The sequence below is a fragment of the Myxine glutinosa genome, chromosome 10, assembly GCF_964187855.1.
Source record: "Myxine glutinosa chromosome 10, kmMyxGlut1.1, whole genome shotgun sequence".
Lineage (NCBI taxonomy): Eukaryota > Metazoa > Chordata > Myxini > Myxiniformes > Myxinidae > Myxine > Myxine glutinosa.
In genome coordinates this window covers 20640660-20660521 of record NC_136270.1, presented here as the reverse complement: position 1 = coordinate 20660521, position 19862 = coordinate 20640660, and the positions used below count along the sequence as shown (strand labels likewise).

Genomic DNA, 19862 nt, shown 5'->3' with positions numbered 1-19862 from the left:
AAAAACAACAACAACCATGGTTCCCGAAAAAGGCCAACCCCCGCTTGCGGGGAAAAATGGCCTCTAAAGGTGGTTTTTATGTCACAGGTCTACAAGAGGTTCTCGTTGCTGTTGTTGTTGTTGGGGTTCTTGTTAGGGAGTCAATTTTTGAAATGTGCACCCATTGGTCAGATAGCTGCCGGACCACACCCACATCTATCGTTTGACCCCACCCACCACAGTGCTGAGACAAAATTATATCGGCCACCATCTTGGTTTTCTGGTGGGCCTAACACATTAGGCCTGTAGGCTGATTATACACTGCCCAGGTTTGTTGCATCAGATTTCCATTGGCTTTGTTTGGGAAGAGTGTTATTGACGATGAGGGACTTTACTCTTTAGCATGCAAGGAAAAGACATCCGAGGTGTTTGGAATCCAAGTCACTCCTTTACTCGAACCGCGACCAACCAAACCCGCTTGACTAGCTTCCAGTTGCACCAGGTTCTGGAAAACCCTCGATCAACCCGTGCTCCAGCATATTTACATACTAGCAAAAGTACCCGACGTTGCCGAATAACAATGAGTCTCTTCCTGATTGGAATATGAAGAGAGGAGGAAGCAAGGTCGGGGGAGGAGAGGAGGGACGAGGGAGGAGGAAGGGAAGGAGAGGCCAAGGATAGAGAGGGAGGGGGAGGGGCTAAGTGACGGGAGGGTCCGAATATCGCACAAAAATGTGAGTCAATAAAAAAATGGGTGCGTAAAAACAAAAAGGGAGCTCTGTCTACTGTAACGCCATGGCTTGCAAAAGCAGCGTGAATATCGCTCACCAAGTGGTGGTTAATAATATTAAAAATGAGTTATAACTTATAAGACACCCTAACTTCCCTGGCCTTGTGACTAATTAATTAAGTACACAGGTATTTCTGATTTCATTTGTAGAGCCCTCACCAAGCGGCTTAAGCACTCCAGCAAGCACTCCAACCAAATGGGTGATAAGGAACGGCTGGCTTGGCAAGCGATAGCAAGCCGATTGCTTCTGGTTGAAATGGCCGAGGAATTTTAAAAACAGATCGCAGGTACAGTGGCGAGACACCCTGTCCCATGGAAGTATGAATAAAGTAATAAAAAACAAGCGTTACGCCTAGGACCTAGGTCCCCCGTCGGGGAAGTGATGTGAGTTGACAAAGTGGAAGACGCAGAAAACATGCTATGATATGATTAGATATTTCGCTCACAAGGTTCAGACATACATGGAGGCGGCCATCTTGTATTTTGACGTGGCGACCCAATTTTCAATAGCGTTCTTCCTTATGCCTAGATACACCCACACACCAGATTAGAAGTTGGTACTTCGCTTATTTTTCAAGATATTCCGCTCACAAGGTTCAGACATATATATGGTGGCGGCCATCTTGGATTTGACGTGGCGACCCAATTTTCAATGGCGTTCTTCCTTATGCCTAGGTACACCCACACACCAGATTAGAAGTTGGTACTTCGCTTATTTTTCAAGATATTCCGCTCACAAGGTTCAGACATACATGGCATCAGACATACATGGTGGCGGCCATATTGGATTTTGACGTGGGTTACACCCACACACCAAATTTGAATGCGGTCCTTCGTTTACGCACGCACGCACGCCCGCATGCACGCATGCACGCACGCCCGCACGCACGGACGCACCCACGGACGGACACACGGACGGAGGGGAAAACCATAGTCCCCCTTTCGCTCCGCGGTGTGACGGGGGGGGGGGGGGGGGCAAAAAAAAAACTAACACCAGAAGGAGAATCACAGCCTCGCTTAAATAAATGAATATATACACTTAGTTATAAAATCGCTAGAAATGGTAAATTTTGTAAAATCGCTAGAAATGGTAAATTTTGTCAGATTACTCCAGATTTGGACATTTATTTAGTCTGCAGGATCCAATCCTTATATCCAAATCGAGATTTTGAAAATATGCTTCAATTATGTAATGATATAATCGATCGTATTTCCAAGGCAAGGCACGTTTGAATAGGCTGAAACATAATGGCGGCTTAATAACCCAGCGAGGTCCAGTGGGCTGCCCAAGATGGCGGATCGCCATATTGGTAAGGCTTTTCGGGTTTTCTCTTATGAGCACCTCGTTAATCATCTTCAAAAAGGGTGTTATAACACACCCAAACAACCAGTTTTCATCATTGCAATCTGTTGGAGGTCCAGGTGTATGCATGTAAAGTTTGGGGCCACGAGGTTTCATGGTTTTGGATTTATGAAGGAGACAGATGGATGGACGGACGGACACTGCCTTTTATTATTACAGATAGCATGAAAGGCAAAATGATGTCACTCCAGGACCACAAAAAATCTAATCATATGTCAAATAATAGTAAGGTTTAATCAAGCGTGTCAGAATGCACGGTCATCAAGCGTTACGTTATGCAAATTATTTAACAGCGCATTAAATGTGTGTTTCCCAATCGGCCTGTTGCCGGATTTTGTCGCGTGGTCGTTCGTGTTAAACAATGCCACCTAAAGTTTGTGCATTCTAAATTACAATATTGATGATGCTCTAACAATGCACTTTATTTCAGTCTGCTAACACCGACTGTTTGTTTCCAAGCAAGATATGCGACAGGATGACGAAGAAGAATGGAGATGGGGCTACCTCATCGCGTTGTCATTTTTCATTATCGAAGCCCTCACGTTTGGCGTCCTCAAGTCCCAGGGTGTTCTCTTCCCCGAACTGCTGCTCCAATTTGATTGCTCATCCGACGCACTTGCTTGGGTGCCATCCATCGCCGCGTTCACTATGACCTTCCTCGGTGAGTACGAGCTGATATGACGAAGTGTTTGTATAACCAAGATTGCTGCATCCTGGAACACATTATTAAAGGAGTTGGAGGAGGAGGAGGAGGAGGAGGAGGAGGAGGAGGATTGCTGCATCCTGGAACACATTATTAAAGGAGTTGGAGGAGGAGGAGGAGGAGGAGGAGGAGGAGGATTGCTGCATCCTGGAACACATTATTAAAGGAGATGGAGGAGGAGGAGGAGAAGGAGGAGGAGGAGGAGGAGGAGGATTGCTGCATCCTGGAACACATTATTAAAGGAGATGGAGGAGGAGGAGGAGAAGGAGGAGAAGGAGGAGGAGGAGGAGGAGGAGGATTGCTGCATCCTGGAACACATTATTAAAGGAGATGGAGGAGGAGGAGGAGAAGGAGGAGGAGGAGGAGGAGGATTGCTGCATCCTGGAACACATTATTAAAGGAGATGGAGGAGGAGGAGGAGGATTGCTGCATCCTGGAACACATTATTAAAGGAGATGATGGAGGAGGAGGAGGAGGAGGAGGAGGATTGCTGCATCCTGGAACACATTATTAAAGGAGATAGAGGAGGAGGAGGAGGAGGAGGAGGATTGCTGCATCCTGGAACACATTATTAAAGGAGATAGAGGAAGAGGAGGAGGAGGTGGAGGATTGCTGCATCCTGGAACACATTATTAAAGGAGATAGAGGAGGAGGTGGAGGAGGATTGCTGCATCCTGGAACACATTATTAAAGGAGATAGAAGAGGAGGAGGAGGAGGATTGCTGCTTCCTGGAACACATTATTAAAGGAGATAGAGGAGGAGGAGGAGGAGGAGGAGGAGGATTGCTGCATCCTGGAACACATTATTAAAAGAGATGGAGGAGGAGGAGGAGGAGGAGGATTGCTGCATCCTGGAACACATTATTAAAGGAGATAGAGGAAGAGGAGGAGGAGGAGGAGGATTGCTGCATCCTGGAACACATTATTAAAGGAGATAGAGGAAGAGGAGGAGGTGGAGGAGGATTGCTGCATCCTGGAACACATTATTAAAGGAGATAGAGGAGGAGGAGGAGGAGGAGGAGGAGGAGGAGGATTGCTGCATACTGGAACACATTATTAAAAGAGATGGAGGAGGAGGAGGAGGAGGAGGAGGATTGCTGCATCCTGGAACACATTATTAAAGGAGATAGAGGAAGAGGAGGAGGAGGAGGAGGATTGCTGCATCCTGGAACACATTATTAAAGGAGATAGAAGAGGAGGAGGAGGAGGAGGAGGAGGAGGAGTACTCCCAACCCCCTTTTTACTTACCACAAGGGCATGTTGAAAAGTAAAGCCTCCTATTCTTTTTCTCCAAAGCAGGTAACCATATTTAAATGAAACAAAGCGCAGTCCGCACATGAGTTCTTCCCACCTCTAGGTGCATATTTTCGTGATTTTGACACAAGACGTCTCAGTGCTTCGTTTGTGAAGATGACGTAGCGTCGCATGACGTCATCAGTGATACGAAGTGTGAAGCGCTGGAAATTGAGAGTTGGGACGACTGACTGGAGATCAGAGTTGGGTGGACCATTATGATCCTGAGAATGAGACACGGTCAATGGAATACTGCCATACTAGATCCGGACTTGGCTCCGGCAGAGTTTCATCTCTTCGCCGAACTTAAGGAACACTTTGATGGAGAACATCTTTCAACATTGGGCAGTTTCATTGGCTCGGGGGCACAATCCCAGACGTGTCGCCACTCCGATACACCATGCGTGACACCGATGTGTTTGTTCTCATTAAGACGAAAATTGAAAACCGTTTGGTTAGAGCTTCCATTGAAGGTTGGCAGTTTGAGCCATCCATTTTGAATTTAGAAATGCTACAGCATGGACAAACCATGGCCTACATGTAGATTGTAGAGCCTAATGGGCCTCATGGCCACCTCCAGCCTTGAAGTTCCTTGTAAGGGAACTTGTATTATTGCTTTGACGTTTGTTACTTGCCCGTCTCCATGCAAATGGCATCTATCTGCAGGTCCTCTGTCGGCCATGTTGAGTACGAGGTTCGACGCACGGCCTATTGTGATGCTCGGCGGCATCCTCGTGTTCCTTGGTACCAGCCTCTCTGCCTTCGCACAATCCCTGCTCCATCTCTACCTGACGTCGGGACTTCTCACCGGTACTCCTGCACACCGCATCTTGTTCCCAGGGTGCACCATGGCCAAGCACAAAAAAAACACTGAACTCAGCAAGGATATTGTATCTTCTTCGTGAAGAATCTGCTATATAAGAGAGATGTCTGTCTATCTGTCTGCGTGTCGCCACTTTTCTCAGAGATGACTGAACGGATCTTCGTCAAACTTTCAGAGGTTCGTCAGTGAGTGCCTGGGAGTGTTTTAGGCACAAAAAAAAAACGTTTTTTTTATTTAAAAAAAAAACGTTTTTTTGGAGTTTAAAAAAAAATCGCTCGATAGTGCCTAAGCCTTTTAAAAATTAATGACAGTTATATACAAGTACAGATTCGCATAAATAAATACAAAACAATCACCAGACATTCGAATACAAATAAATCAAACAATTCCGCAATTGTATGAAGTTGGTATTACGGCTTCTTCTTCTTCTTGATCGGCATCACACTTAACTCAGAAAAGTGAGGAACGCCACATTCACCCACCAGCATATATATGAACCCCCTTCCTCTCCTGTCTCCCCCCCTCCCCTCCCTCCCCCTCCTCTCCCCTCCCCTTCCCCTCCTACGCCCGGCAACGCCGGGTACTTCTGCTTGTATGGTATTAAAAACAATTAGCAACTAACAATTTTCACAACTACGATTCAGTCCACAACTACAACAGCACTTGGTAGAGCACACACCTCCGCCAGGCTGAACAGTTTGTTTTGTATCCCAATGATAGGCCGGATCTGGATTCGCACCTGAACCAAAATCGAATCGATTCGTCCTTGTCACACACCCACCGATCCACCAAGTTTCGTCCAAATCCGTCCATAACTTTTTGAGATATCCTGCTATGTATCGTTTTTGGCCCAATCTTCCAATGGTGAAGAATCACTTAAAAAATTCTACTAGCCGGATCCGGATCTTCACCAAAATCGAATCATTTCGTCTTTGTCACCTACGCTACCTCTCCGCCAAATTTCGTCCGAATCCGTCTACAACTCTTCGAGATATCTTGTCCACAAACAGACAGACAGAGGTGAAAACATTTGAGTTAAAATTGGTGGTGGAGGTAATGAAAGGTCCAATGAGGTCAGAGTGCAGGTTGTGATATTTTGGTATGAAAAGGAACACTGTAACTGTTGTAGGATAAGGTGACAATCTGTCATGCGAACTCTTTTTATGTCTCACTGCACCTGCCTGCACCTGCCTCCCTCTCACGGGCCTATTCGGATTGGCGATGCTTTGTATCTGGCATGTTGTGATGAAATGTGTTGTGTTGTCTCGAGCTGAGTGGTGAGACTATCCGCCTGAAAGGACCTTGAGGGGGCTTACATGGACTGTGTCCATTCGGTGCGCTAGAGGTGGTATACTGTATCCCTGCGCAGTCGACTATCGAGATTTACCAGGTATGACAGGTATATTTAACAGGTAACAGGTATTTGAAGGCTTGCTTGCAAGGAACGAGAAAGAGATGCATGCTTTGGTTGTCTTTATACGGAACTAATAAACTGTATTATTGTGCTGTAGGATTGGCTAGAGAAATAGTTCAATGAAGCCTCATTATTGCCAGAGGTCTGAGTTTGATTCCACAACACATGTTAACTCTGATTTGAGAGGCTGTGTGCTGGTGACGTGGCAATCCGAGAGGCCATATTCAAATTGGATCGCAACGCTTGACCTCGTTGAGCTCGACTCTGCAAACTCCTGGTGGATATCCTTATAGCGACGGGTTCCGCGCATAGCCGAAGTGGTATTTATGACCGTGCGTTGGGCCTACGGATCGTTTTGCATCGCAGGGGCAGATTACACGCAACTGGCATCAGATGAGAATCGCATGGCCGCCATGTCCTGGGGTGAACCGGTCGGTGCACGCAATATTGAGCATCTTCTGACCAACTTGGTCACTTTTTGCCAAAATACCGTCTACAATGTTTGTACCACCGCCACCGAAGGTGGACAGACGTTATATGTTTTCACCTGTCTTTTTGTCCACCTGTGAGCACGGTATCTCAAAAAACTATTGACGGATTTGGACGATACTTTGTGGACTGGTTGGGCGTCTTACATGGACGAATTGATTTGATTTTTGGAATACCTGGATGCAGATAGGAGAATTTTATTTATTTATTTAAAGTGGTTCTTCACCATTGGGAGATGGGACCAAAATGCAATACAGCACAATACTGTACTTCAAAAAGTTGTGGACGGGTTATGACAAAACTAGGTGGACAAGATGTTTAGTGACACGGACAAGCTGATTTAACTTTGGTTTAGGTTTGGATGCAGATCCAGCCTATTGGTGATATACAAAACGTAATGTGTTCACCTGGTGCAGGTATGCACTCTTCCGAGGTAGTTATTACTACTGTGCTATTCTAGTTAGGCCGTCACTCGTGGTGCGGGAAACGGGCTTTCGTAATCACTTATGTGTGTCTGTCTAAGTCATATACAAAGTCTATACGTACAAATACAAAGTATATACAAAGTTTTTTTTTTTTTGTGTGAGTGAGTGGATGAGGCGCTGTGCATTCTGGGAATGGAGGTGGTTTTGTTGTTGTAGTCTGTGCTCTCACTGGCTGGGGGTGGGGGTATGTACGCATCTAGGTGTAGCTGCTGCATCCAGGTATATATTGCATTTGGGTCTGTTTGTCCTCACAGAATGTGAGTATGCTTTTCTCTGAAACTGTTGGCCCAATTGCTGACATTTTCACCATATGAGCACGTGGTACGGGCGCCATCTTATAAAAATCGAGAAACCTTGCACCTCTATATCTCCGAAACCGCTCCATGGACAAAATTGAAACATGGCTCATTTTCAAGTACTTCTCATGGGGAACAACATATATTCATGATGATATCATCAATGCCTTCAATCTGACGTCATAATTAAGCGACTAGAACGCTTGATCCGATCAGTTTGAAATTTCTTGACCGTGATCTACATGAAAATTGCATGGGAGAATTAAATGAATGACGTCATCAGTCACGTTGTTCGGAAGCCATTTTGGATTGAACATAAATCTGTCGTCAATAAACCACACAAACACAGCAGCGAATAAACACCACACAAAATGCACCACACAAACACGTCCTGGATTTGATTCAATCTCTGATTGCTCTTTTTGGTTGTTTGTTTTTCTGGGAGATATCTCAGCCATCTTTTGAGCTAGGAAAATGAAAATTGGGCACAATAGTGAACAAGTGCTTTGGCAAAATGGTATTTTCTATGAATCGATCAATTAATTGATTAATTACTTAATTATTATCGATTTATTAATGACTTATTTATTTTATTTCTCATATGGGCAATATCTCAGGCACCTTTTGAGCTAGGAATCTGATATTTGGACACGACAGTTACCAAGTTATTTGGCTATAAAGGGTATTTTTGATTTATTGATTATTCAATTAACCGATTAATTGTTTAATTTTTCGATTCAGTACCTAATTTTCAAAATGTTACAGATTCAGATGAAATGGTGGTGGTTTAGGTATGCTATTAGCTGATTGATTAATAATTTAATTATTTTACAATTACTTATTTATTTTAATTACACAATTAATCAATCCATTATTGTACACCGCTCCCTCCCAATTCCGTCTCCATGTGCTGCACGGTGGGATCGCTGGGCTCCGAAAGCTCCCCGGCAATGTCGCACACTGGAGGATATGTTATTTATTTGGTATTTATTTATTATTTGGTGTACTTTAAATGTAGCTCTACTTTTTCAAATTTTTTGTGTTACAGCCTGAATTGAAAATGGATTTAAGTTGAGATTTTTTGGTACCAATCTCTACATAATACCCCATAATGTCAAAGTGGAATTTTTTTTATAATTTTTTTTAAACAAATTAATTAAAAGTGAAAAGCTGAAATGCCTTGGGTCAATTTTAACCCCTTTGCTATGACACTCCAACTTGAGCTCAGGTGCATCCAATTTCCTTTGATAATAATCCTTGAGATGTCTCTATAACTTGCGTAGAGTCTACCTGTGGCCAACTCGATTGATTGGACATGATTTAGAAAGAAACGCACCTTTTTATATAAGATCCAACAGTTGACAGTGCATGTCAGAGCAGAAACTCTACCATGAAGTCGAATCAACTGTCCGTAGAACTCCGAGATGGAATTGTGAGGAGGCATAGATCTGGGGAAGGATATCATTAGGAAATTGAAAGAATATGGAACTACCCAGACTCTTCCTAGAGCTGTCCGTCCAACCAAACTGAGCAATCGAGCAAGAAGGAACTTGGTCAGGGAGATGTCCAAGAACCCAATGACCACTGACAGAACTACAGAGTTCCTTGGCTGAGATGGGAGAACCTACCGGATGCACAACAGTCTCTGCAGCACTTCATAAATCTTGGCTTTATGGGAGAGTGGTCAGACGGAAGCCTCTCCTGAGAAAAGGGCACATTACAGCACACCTGGAGTTTGCAAAAAGGCACATGAAAGATGCTGAGAGTATGAGGCAAAAGATTATGTGTTCTGGTGAGACGAAAATTGAACTCTTTGGCCTGAATGGAAAGCGTGACGTCTGTCGGGAACAGAGCACAGCTCATCACACATGTAATACCATCTCTTCCATGAAGCAGGTGGTGGCAGCATCATGCTATGGGGATGCTTTTCAGTGGCAGAAACTGGGAGACATGGGGATAGAGGGAACAATGAATGGAGCCAAATATAGGCAAATCCTTGAGGAGAACCTGTTTCAGAATGCAAAAGACCTTAGATTGTGGCGAAAATGTATGTTCTAACAGGAAAATGACCCCAAGCATACAACCAAAGCAACACCGGAATGGCTTCATAACAGGAACGTGAAAGTCCTTGAGTGGCCCAGCAAAACCCAGACTTGAAACCCATTGAGAAACCGTGGAAAGACTTGAAGATTGCTGTTCACCGACGCTCCCATCCAACTTGACAGAGCTTGAGCAAATCTGCATGGAAGAATGGGAGAAATTTCCCAAATCGATATGTGCAAAGCTGATGCAGACATAACCAAGAAGACTCGAAGCTGTAATCACTGCCAAAGGCGCTGGTACGAAATATTTACTCAGGAGGTTGAATGCTTGTGTAAGTAAGATATTTCTGTATTTCATTTTTGTAAAACTTGTAAAACATTCAATAAATTTGTAAAACATTCTAAAACCAAGTTTTCACTTTGTCATTATGGGGTATTTTGTGTAGATCAGTGAGAAAAAGAATTAAATTTAACCCATTTTTAATTCAGGCTGTAACTCAACAAAATGTGAAAAAGTCAAGGGGTGTGAATACTTTCCGAACGCATTGTACGTCTTGCCGCAGATTTGGGGTGGTATATAATATTTTGCAGTTTCGATGTCCACAACATTTTTTTGTTTTCGAAATGTATTTATTTTGCAAAAAGTTAACAAAAAGGAAAAATCCTGTTATGAGAAAGAGTAAAGACATATACATAAACCAATTTAAATAATGTTTAAAAAAAGCAGCATAGCAGGTGTGCTTATTATTATGCAGCGCTTATTCTGCTAGGCCAGAGGTTGTTTATTTCACGTTTCCTTTCGTCTATATTGATACCTTGCCCAGTTGGCCTAACGGTTAAGGTGGTTGGTTTAAGATCTTAGGATCTTGATGAAAAACCATTGGCAGGTTCTGCGTCTCTTCACTCCCCCCCCCCCCCCCCCCCCCCTCCTAGCGCCGGAGAGAACTGATCTGATAGGCTGGTGGCATAAACCCCGCCCTGAACGGATAGATGGACAGACACTGGATTTAGATGCCGGTTCCTTTTATAGTATAGATTTGATGTTTCTATTTCCATACACATTACAAATACCAACAATTTCATTAATATGAGCAAAGTATGATTGTGTATGGAAAACAAGGAACATTATAAGCAAAAGCTTGGAAGTTTGCAATATATCGTGATGCGATATCTCATTGTAAAAGAAAGAGAAAATAAGTAGTTCAAGAAAAGAGGAATATCAAAGAAAAGAAGAAAACAAAAATGAACATTTTTGTAAACATTTATAATTTTTTCCGTGTACCCGTACATGATCACAGGCTTATTGTCATGTCTGTCCACTTGGAGGAGTACCTTCAAAGAAGACTGAAATGAGTGGGAAACCACCTGGAGCAGACTGAAAGAGGTGGCACAATAGGTTTCTAGATTCGGACCGTCCTTAGACATACACTATAAAGCCATCATGTCTGTTGACAGAGATGATCTCCAATCAGTCACAAATGGCTGATGATACCAGTACTGCATAGTGAAACTGATACCAACCAACTCTAACAAGTTTTCAAATTTGTCCCCAGAGGCACAGCTCTGTTCATATGAGGCCCAAGGCTTCTGATGATATCTTATACTTGCTCTCGATAGCTCCTGTTACTCTATATGCAAGTACAATGGAAGTTATCGATGTTTTCTGTCTGTGATATCTGCCTTTCAAAGCTACTAATAGGCTCATCCCAGAAATTTTATCATAAATATACAAATGTGCTCAGCAAAAAAAGTGATGTGTCCACCGGACAACTGGCATACACTCTTGACCGGTCCAAACATAACTTTCACTTGTTTCAGCCAATTGGACACCACCATTGTCGAGCCTGGATGGCTTATGTTCGTGATTAATGAGAGGACAAGTTGTTTATTTGAGGATTATTAGTTTCCTCTCCTTCCCCACACCTGCAAGATAATTTCCCACGACAATGAATGATTCAAAACCTGTAGGATGTGCAGATGATGTCCAACTCCATCATTTGTCTGCACCCTTTTTTTCCAGGGATCGGATATTGCCTCACGTTCCTGCCCTGCCTGACGCTACTCGCAGCTTATTTCAACGACCGTGGCCCCCAAATCATCTCCATCGCCTCCACCGGGGAGTGCTTCTCCATATTTGCCCTCTCGCCTGGTACGCCTGTTTACGCCCGCCCGTACAATGTCCATTGTTATGCCTTCAGAATAACTGCTCGATCTGAAGTGGAACAAAAATTGGGGGGAGTGGACCAAGCTTCTTCACACATTTGCGACCACAAAACAAATTGTGCTTTCGCCGCCAGTTTTTTGAATCTCGGCCTAGCGATAAGCTGTCCCAGTGTTTCACAGACAGTTGGTCTGTTGTTAATGGACGGTGTGGCTTTTGCAAAGAGTAGGTGACCAATAGCCCGCACCCTGAACAAATTACAAAAATCCTTCCCTAATCTACACGGTGTCATTGGCACAGCCAATGTGCAGTCTTGTGCTGCATACTAGAGAAGAATACCACCAGTTTGATAATGACATTTCATGACTATGTATACATATGGTGGTCCAGAAACCCTGGGCACATTTTCAAGAATGATACCTGCAACAAACAACTGAGATTATTATTGTTCTTTGGTGCAAAACAAAACATGATTACTCGTTAATCAGTCTAATATACATGAAACAAATCAGTTCAAATGTTTAAACTGCACTCTGACACACAGTTGTGCATGTTTCAGTCGTTAAGGCAGCAGTCTCATTACAGATGAATTGTTTCAAGTCTCTAAGGGTTGTAGGATTCCTCGCATACACTTTGTGTTTCAGGAAACCCCAAAGGAAGAAATCACAGAGTGTTGTTAAATAACCAGACCTCGGTGGCCATTCAACCAGACCACGACGGCCAATTCATTTGTCTGTAAAGTTCAAATTAAGGGCCTGGCGTATACTGGCAGCATAATGAGCAGGCGCACCATCATGCATGAACCACATTTGGCCATCATTGAGTGGAAATACATGCTGCTCCAACATTAGAAGGTAATTTGCAGCATTCACATTTTCTTCGAAAAATATTGGTCCAACAATGCCTCCAGAAAAATGCCTACCCAGACGGACACACCAGCTTGATACTGGACGTTGTGCTGAACAGTACATCGTGGGTTGTCTACTCCCAATATCACGCTGTTATGACGATTCACAGAACCAGATAAAGTAAACTTGGATTCTTCTGACCACAAGATCCTGTTCTGCAAATCATTGTCCATATCCATTAACCCAAGCAATGTCTCACATGCCTCAACGCACCTGTCAAAATCATCCTCAGATAGTTGGTGAATTAATCTGGGTATGTCTGGTTTCGCATTAAGGTCTTTTAGTATTCTTCAAATCGACGATCGGCTTATGTTGGTGACGTTTGATAAACGATAAGGTGATAATGGTGTGTTGCTGTCGAGTTGTTGTTGAATGACCACTCTGCTTTCCTCAGTTTGAACAGTACAAGGCCAACCTGGTGACTGTTTTGAAAGAATGCTGCCGGTTTCATCAAACTGCTTGTTTATTCTGTCGATGGTTCTTCTGTCAATTGTGTCGGCGCCACATTCTTTGACAAGTTGTCTGTGAACTTCAGCCAAATTTCCAGATACAGAATACAAGCGTACAGCGCGAATTTTCTGTCTCACGATATCCTCCGTCATATTAGGACGTCTAATTCATAATGAACTGAACTAATTCAAAGATAAACGTGTGCAGTACGGTGAGCGAAGCTCACCTCGATCCGTATCACATGATGCACCCCACCCTGTTGCGTATCACGTGATACCTGTGCGTGTTGAAGCGGTCACATCCTTTAGGAGTAATCATGTTTTGTTTTGCACCAAAGAACAATCATAAACTTAGTTGTTTGTTGCAGGTATCGTTTTTCAAAATATGCCCAGGGTTTTTGGACCACCCTTTATATATATATATATATATAGATATATATATATATATATATATATATATATATATATATGTATATATATATATATATATGTATATATATATATATATATATATATATATATATATATATATATATATATATATATATATATATATATATATATATATATATATATATATATATATATATATATATATATATATATATATATATATATATATATATATATATATATATATATATATACATATATATATATATATATATATATATATATATATATATATATATATATATATATATATATAATCGGGAGGTTAAATCAGACGCGGACGTAGCTTCAGGACGTCGATCTTTAATTTGACAAGCTTTCGACCAACAAAGGTCTTCTTCTTAGTCGTCCCCAAGTTCAACGGAACAAGACTTCCGTTGAACTTGGGGACGACTAAGAAGAGGACCTTTGTTGGTCGAAAGCTTGTCAAATTAAAGATGGACGTCCTGAAGCTACGTCCGCGTCTGATTTAACCTCCCGATTATTTATTTAATGCAAATGAGACGCCCTGCTCGTACTGTGGAGTTTCTACTATTTCTCACAGTTATATATATATATATATATATATATATATATATATATATATATATATATATATATATATATAGATATATATAGATATATATATATATATATATATATATATACATATATATGTATAGTGGACACTTGTGATGGTATCTGAATTTTACATCGATATTGACGCACTGCTGGATGGCTCCTTCGGAGCTTGGCACGCAATGCGGACATACGTGGCGGTGACGTCACGACGTTCGCTCATTAGGTTGGAGCACCAAATTACAGATACTAATATATATATATATATATATATATATATATATATGTATATATTGCCGAGAGAAAGTCTACACCCCTTTCAAAATTTTCACCTTTTGTTACCTTATAACCTGGAATAAAATAAAATTGAATCAGACTTTTTCCACCTTTATTTACACATCGTAACCCACAACTTCCAAGTAAAAAACAAATTCTACAAATTTCAGAAAATTCATTAAAAATACAAAACTAGATTATCTTGGTTGGATAAGTGTCCATCCCCTTTATAATAGCAAATGTAATTTATCTCAGGTGTAACCAATCACCTTCAAAATCACACACCAAATTAATTGGCCTCCACCTATGTTAAATTGTAGTGATTCTGATTATTTCAGAATAAAAGCAGCTGTTCCTGTAGGTTTCCTCTGCTGAGTTGTGCATTTCACAGCAAAGATGCAACCATGAGCAGCAAGAAGCTTTCAAAAGACCTGCAGAATAAAGTTGTGGAAAGGTACATCAGGGGATGGGTATAAAAATAAACTGAACATCAAAATATACTTATCACTTTCACTTTTTGAAATGTGCAGCTTTACAAGCACGTTTATTCAATTGTAATGGCTGATTATGTAATGGGAACTTCACTTCCATCACCTGGTTGATCAACAATGGCATGCTTGAGTGGTTCTGTATAGGCATATTTCCCTTTAAATAATGACCCTCATAATGAAATCCTTCAGTTCTCGTGGTTAAACATTCATTTACTGCTGTCTGTAGTCACTCAAGAGCAGTGGTTCTTAACCTTTTTAAAGGCGCCGAACCCTAACGAAACCCACTCACGGAACCCCTAAAATTTGACCAAAAAAATTAAGAAGAATTGCATCTTAATGCGTTTTCTGTTCTTCTTTTCGGGAGGCGATCTGGGAAATGTGTGGTTTTGTTTGCATGCAAGCTTGCTCCTTTTCTTTGTTTTAATGTCCACCATTTTCGAAAACGCATGCTCGCAGAGATACGTTGTAACGAACGGCATGAGGATCTCAAGGGCAATTTTAGCGATGTGAGGATACCCTTCCATTTGGCGGCACCAAAATGTTGAGAGAGTTGTTCTGCCGAAGAGTTGTTGTTGAGTCTGGCTCTGGCAAAAAAAGTCTGGCAAAAACACGGCTCACTACCTTCCCTCGTGATGACCATCGAACGTGAGAGTGGTAGAGAAGGACTTCAAATTCAAAGCCGATTTAATTGCACAGTTCTTTGAAGATGCGATGATTCAGAGCACGGCTTCGCACGTAATTCACAGTTTCAACGACGATTTTCAGAACATTGGCCAGTTTTGGAGGCAGGGTTTTTGATGCCAGCGTCAAACAACAAGGTTTGTGCAAGCGTCAGCAAGGTTTGTGTAGGACGCAGTGCGTGACGATGATGTGTGGTGCATCGGCCTTCACCAGCGCTCCAAAACCGGAGTTGCATCCCTGCATCGCTGGAGCTCCGTCCGAGCAAACTGCAGATACCATGTTCCACGAGAGGCCGTTGCTTCTGAAGAAGTCGTCCACAAGCTTCTTCATGTCAGCTGCCTTCGTCGTTGTTGTGAGAGGCTTGCAGAACAGAAAGTCTTCCTTGATCTCGTCTCCTTTGACATAACGCACAAATAAGATGAGCTGGCTCAAATTCGAAACGTCGGTGGTCTCATCGAGTTGAAGGCTGAATTTCGTCGGGCTCGCGACTAATTCTGCAACTACCTGGGCGAGGATGTCGTCGCTCTAGTCGTCGATTCTGCATCTGATGGTGTCATTTGAGAGTGGAGCGAGAGACAACTTGTTTTCAGCAGCTTTTCCCAGCATGATGTTGGCCATCTTCAACGCGGCCGGTTTGATGAGTGTCTCGCCAATGGTGTGCGGTTTGCCCGGCTTTGCGATCAAGTACGCAACTTCATACGATGTGGTGAGGATCGGTTTGTCAATTGGAACGAAGCCGAGAGTGGGCAAGGTAGCACTTGTGTCGAATCTGACTCTCTTCAATTTGAATTCATCCAACGTTGCGTCTTTGTACTGCCCCTCGCCGTGCAGTTTTTTGAAGTGTTCCCGTAGTTTTGCTGGTGCTAGGCTGGAGTTGCTCAACTTGACATTGCAAAGCATGCATTGAGGACGCTGACTTCCGTCCCGTTCCGTCAAACACGTGAACCCGTACCACACGTAATCCTCCGACCACTTCCTTTTTTTGCTCGACATACTGCAAAAAAAATAAAAAATAACAAACTGATCTTAATTGAGTTCGGGCAAATAATTATATGACAAAAATTAAAAGAGGAACATGCTTAAATATAATCAGTACCCCTCTGAAAACTGAGAAATTTTAACGAAGAAAACATAACTTATAGTTACGATGATGGGATTTATTATCTACTCAACTCTATGTCACCTCAAATCCCATTATAATATTACATAGAAAACTGCGAATTGTTCGTTTTGAATTGCGACCAAAGGAGTTATATCACCTCCACCTAATTTTCTGAGTAATTCAATCATATTTTATAAACACCATCCACTTTTGACTTTAATATAACTCTGAACCCGCCCTGCATATCCACAAACATTTCCAACTTACTTTTCAATTAATCAGTAACTCCAAAGTAAGGTGCGACCAATGACGCACGGCACACGGCAAGCTAATCGAGGCTATTCACTGGAATTTCCGAACACCTGCAAAGTCCAAAATCCAGTAAGTAAGTAAGCAAGTAAGCACCATCAACAGAATAATTAGCAAGTTGCTCATTGATTCAACTTACTACAGTCAGTGTGAAACAACTTATCTTAAACACAGACCAGGGAAACCATGAATGGGATGGGAATACAATTACAAATAACATTTCCATTCGTTCGTAACATACATAGCAAAATAATAATAATATTAATAATAAGCGTAATTACACATAGATTCCAAATTGATACAAAACTTAAAAAAAAAAAAAAAAAAAAAATTGCAATGCGTTTCGGAGGACCTCCGCCGAACCCCTGAGACTGTCTCACTGAACCCCTGGGGTTCTATCGAACCCAGTTTAAGAACCACGGCTCGAGAGGTTTCTGACAGGGAAAACAACAAGAAAATTCAGATGCCACGCCTGACATCTGAACAACGTTTAAGGGCAATTGGGATGCTTGAGGCTGGTGTAAGCCAGCGAACAATTGCCCAACGTCTTGGTTGCTCACAGCCTGCAATTTCCAACCTGGCCAGGCATTACGGTGAAACTGGAACTGTGAATAATGGTCCACGAAGAGGAAGACCACGGGTAACCACCCCAAACCAAGACCGCTGGATTGTGCTGCAGCATTTTCGTAATCATTTCCACCCTGCGATGGAAACAGCTGCAGTGACAAAAGGTCACCAAAACACCGCATCAGTGTCGCTACTGTGCGGAGGCGCTTGAGAAGTCGGGGCCTGGTGGCAAGACGTCCTTGCAGAGGTCCAGTGTTAAACGCAGTGCATCGCGGAACAGACTAAGATGGTGTCTGCAGCATCACCGCTGGACACAGCAACAGTGGAGTGCAGTCTTGTTCAGCGACGAGTCCAGATTTTGCCTCCATGCTGCTGATGGGCGTCAACGGGTATGGCGCAGAGGTGTGGAAAGGTATGCATCATGCTGTATTTGCCAGATCAATCGTTGGGGAGGACCCAGTGTGATGGTATGGGCCGGCATTTCCACCCGTTTCAGGACACCTCTGGTCGTCATCGAAGGCAATCTCACTAGTCAGCGTTATGTCAATGAAGTTTTGAGACCTCATCTGCTGCCATTTCTCCAGGCTCATCCTCACATCGCAGTTTTCCATCAGGACAATGCTCGACCCCATGCTGCTCGCCTGACCACCAACTTCCTTCAGGAACAGGGTGTTGAAGTGATGCCTTGGATGCCTTATTCCCCTGACCTCAATCCCATTGAGCATTTATGGGATGAGCTTGGTCGACGTCTTGCATTGAGGAGATCAACGGCTGTCAATCGGCATATGCTCATTCAAGGCTTGCAGGAGGAGTGGGACAGACTTCCCAGGACCGCATACGTCGCCTGGTGCAGAGAATGCATCGGAGGTGTGCAGCCTGCATCACAGCTCAGGGAGGACACACACGATATTGAGGACTGCTGTCATTCTGTCTTTGACTGTTAGGAGTGTTGTGTCCATTCCTGTGTCATTTTGTTTTGACTGTGTTCAGGTGCGTGCCTTTGTGTTGCAGTGCTGTGACTTTTGTTGCACCACCCCTTGTGATGTTCATGCTTTTTCTTTTTTGTGATTGAGGCAACCTCTTCTTTATTGACATGTGTTTAGTAAAGATAGCTGAACTTTACCTCTGTGTTCAAATATTTTTCATTTTTGCGTGGAGGATTTCAATGAGTGTCCTTCGAAAGATTTGATAAGTTTATTTTGATGTTGAGTATATTTCAAAGGCCTTGATTATCCCTTGGAGCACAGTCAAGACAATCATGAAGAAGTGGAAGGCATATGGTACGACCAAGACCCTGCCTAGATCAGGTCGTCCCTCCAAACTGGAAGACGAGGAGACTGATCAGAGAGGCCACCATGAGGCCAATGGCAACTTTGAAAGAGCAACAGGCCTTTATGGCAAAGACTGGTCACAGTGTGTATGTGACAACAATATCCCAAGCACTCCACAAGTTTGGCATGTACAGTAGGGTGGCAAGAGGGAAGCCGTCACTTAAAAAAGCCCACCTTGAGTCCCGTTTGATGTTTGCACAAAACCACTGTGGAGATTCTGAAACCATGTGACAAAACGTTTTGTGGTCTGACGAAAACAAGATGAAACTTTTTGTCCTAAATGCAAAACATTACGTTTCGCGCAAACCCAACACAGCATATCACCCAAAGAACACCATCCCTACTGTGAACAAAGGTGGTGGCAGCATCATGTTATGGGGATGTTTCTCATCAGCAGGGACTGGGGCACTTGTCAGGATAGAAGAGAAAATGGATGGAGCAAAATACAGAGAAATCCTAGAGGAAAACCCTTTTGCCCTCTACAAGAAAGCTGAAATTGGGACAGAAGTTCACCTTTCAGCATGACAATGACCTGAAGCACACAGCGAAAGCTACACCTGGAGTGGCTAAGGAACAAAAAGATAAATATCCTTGAGTGGCCCAGTCAGAGCCCCGACCTAAATCCAATCGAAAATCTGTGGCATGACTTGAAGATTTCTGTCCATCAACGCTCCCCACTCAACTTGACTGAGCTTGAACAGTTTTGTGCAGAATAATGAGCAAAAATTGCCCAATCAAGGTGTGCAAAGTTGGTGGAGACCTCTCTCAACAGACTCACAGCTGTAATTTCTGTCAAAGGTGCTTCCACCAAGAATTAACTCGGGGAGGGAGGGGGGGGGGGTGGGACGACACTTATCCAACCAAGATATTCTAGTTTTGTATTTTAAATTAATTTTCTG

At 42.8% G+C, this 19862-nt stretch overlaps 2 protein-coding genes across 9 annotated transcripts in view; one reads left to right on the top strand and one right to left on the bottom strand.

Moving 5' to 3' along the window:
- The window catches only part of LOC137434377 (monocarboxylate transporter 7), a 44239-nt gene that overhangs the window by 7195 nt on the left and 17182 nt on the right, over nucleotides 1–19862 (top strand). For 3 of the 8 annotated variants that reach the window (XR_013624684.1, XM_078785444.1, XM_068127308.2), the window contains exons 2-3: nucleotides 2596–2793; nucleotides 4795–4938. Coding sequence is in view for 7 of the 8 variants with exons in the window: in XM_078785444.1 (XP_078641570.1) it covers nucleotides 2596–2793; nucleotides 4795–4938 (342 nt within the window). In the remaining variant the exon portion in view is untranslated. Of the gene's footprint in view, nucleotides 1–2595; nucleotides 2794–4794; nucleotides 4939–11697; nucleotides 11827–19862 lie in introns of all 8 variants that reach the window. The other 5 variants (XM_078785441.1, XM_078785442.1, XM_078785445.1 and 2 more) reach the window with 3 other exon arrangements.
- The window catches only part of LOC137434379 (sodium/myo-inositol cotransporter 2), a 130070-nt gene continuing 124785 nt past the window's right edge, over nucleotides 14578–19862 (bottom strand). The window contains exon 17 of the transcript XR_013624683.1: nucleotides 14578–14913. The gene's annotated coding sequence lies outside the window, so the exon portion shown is untranslated. The remainder of the gene's footprint in view (nucleotides 14914–19862) is intronic.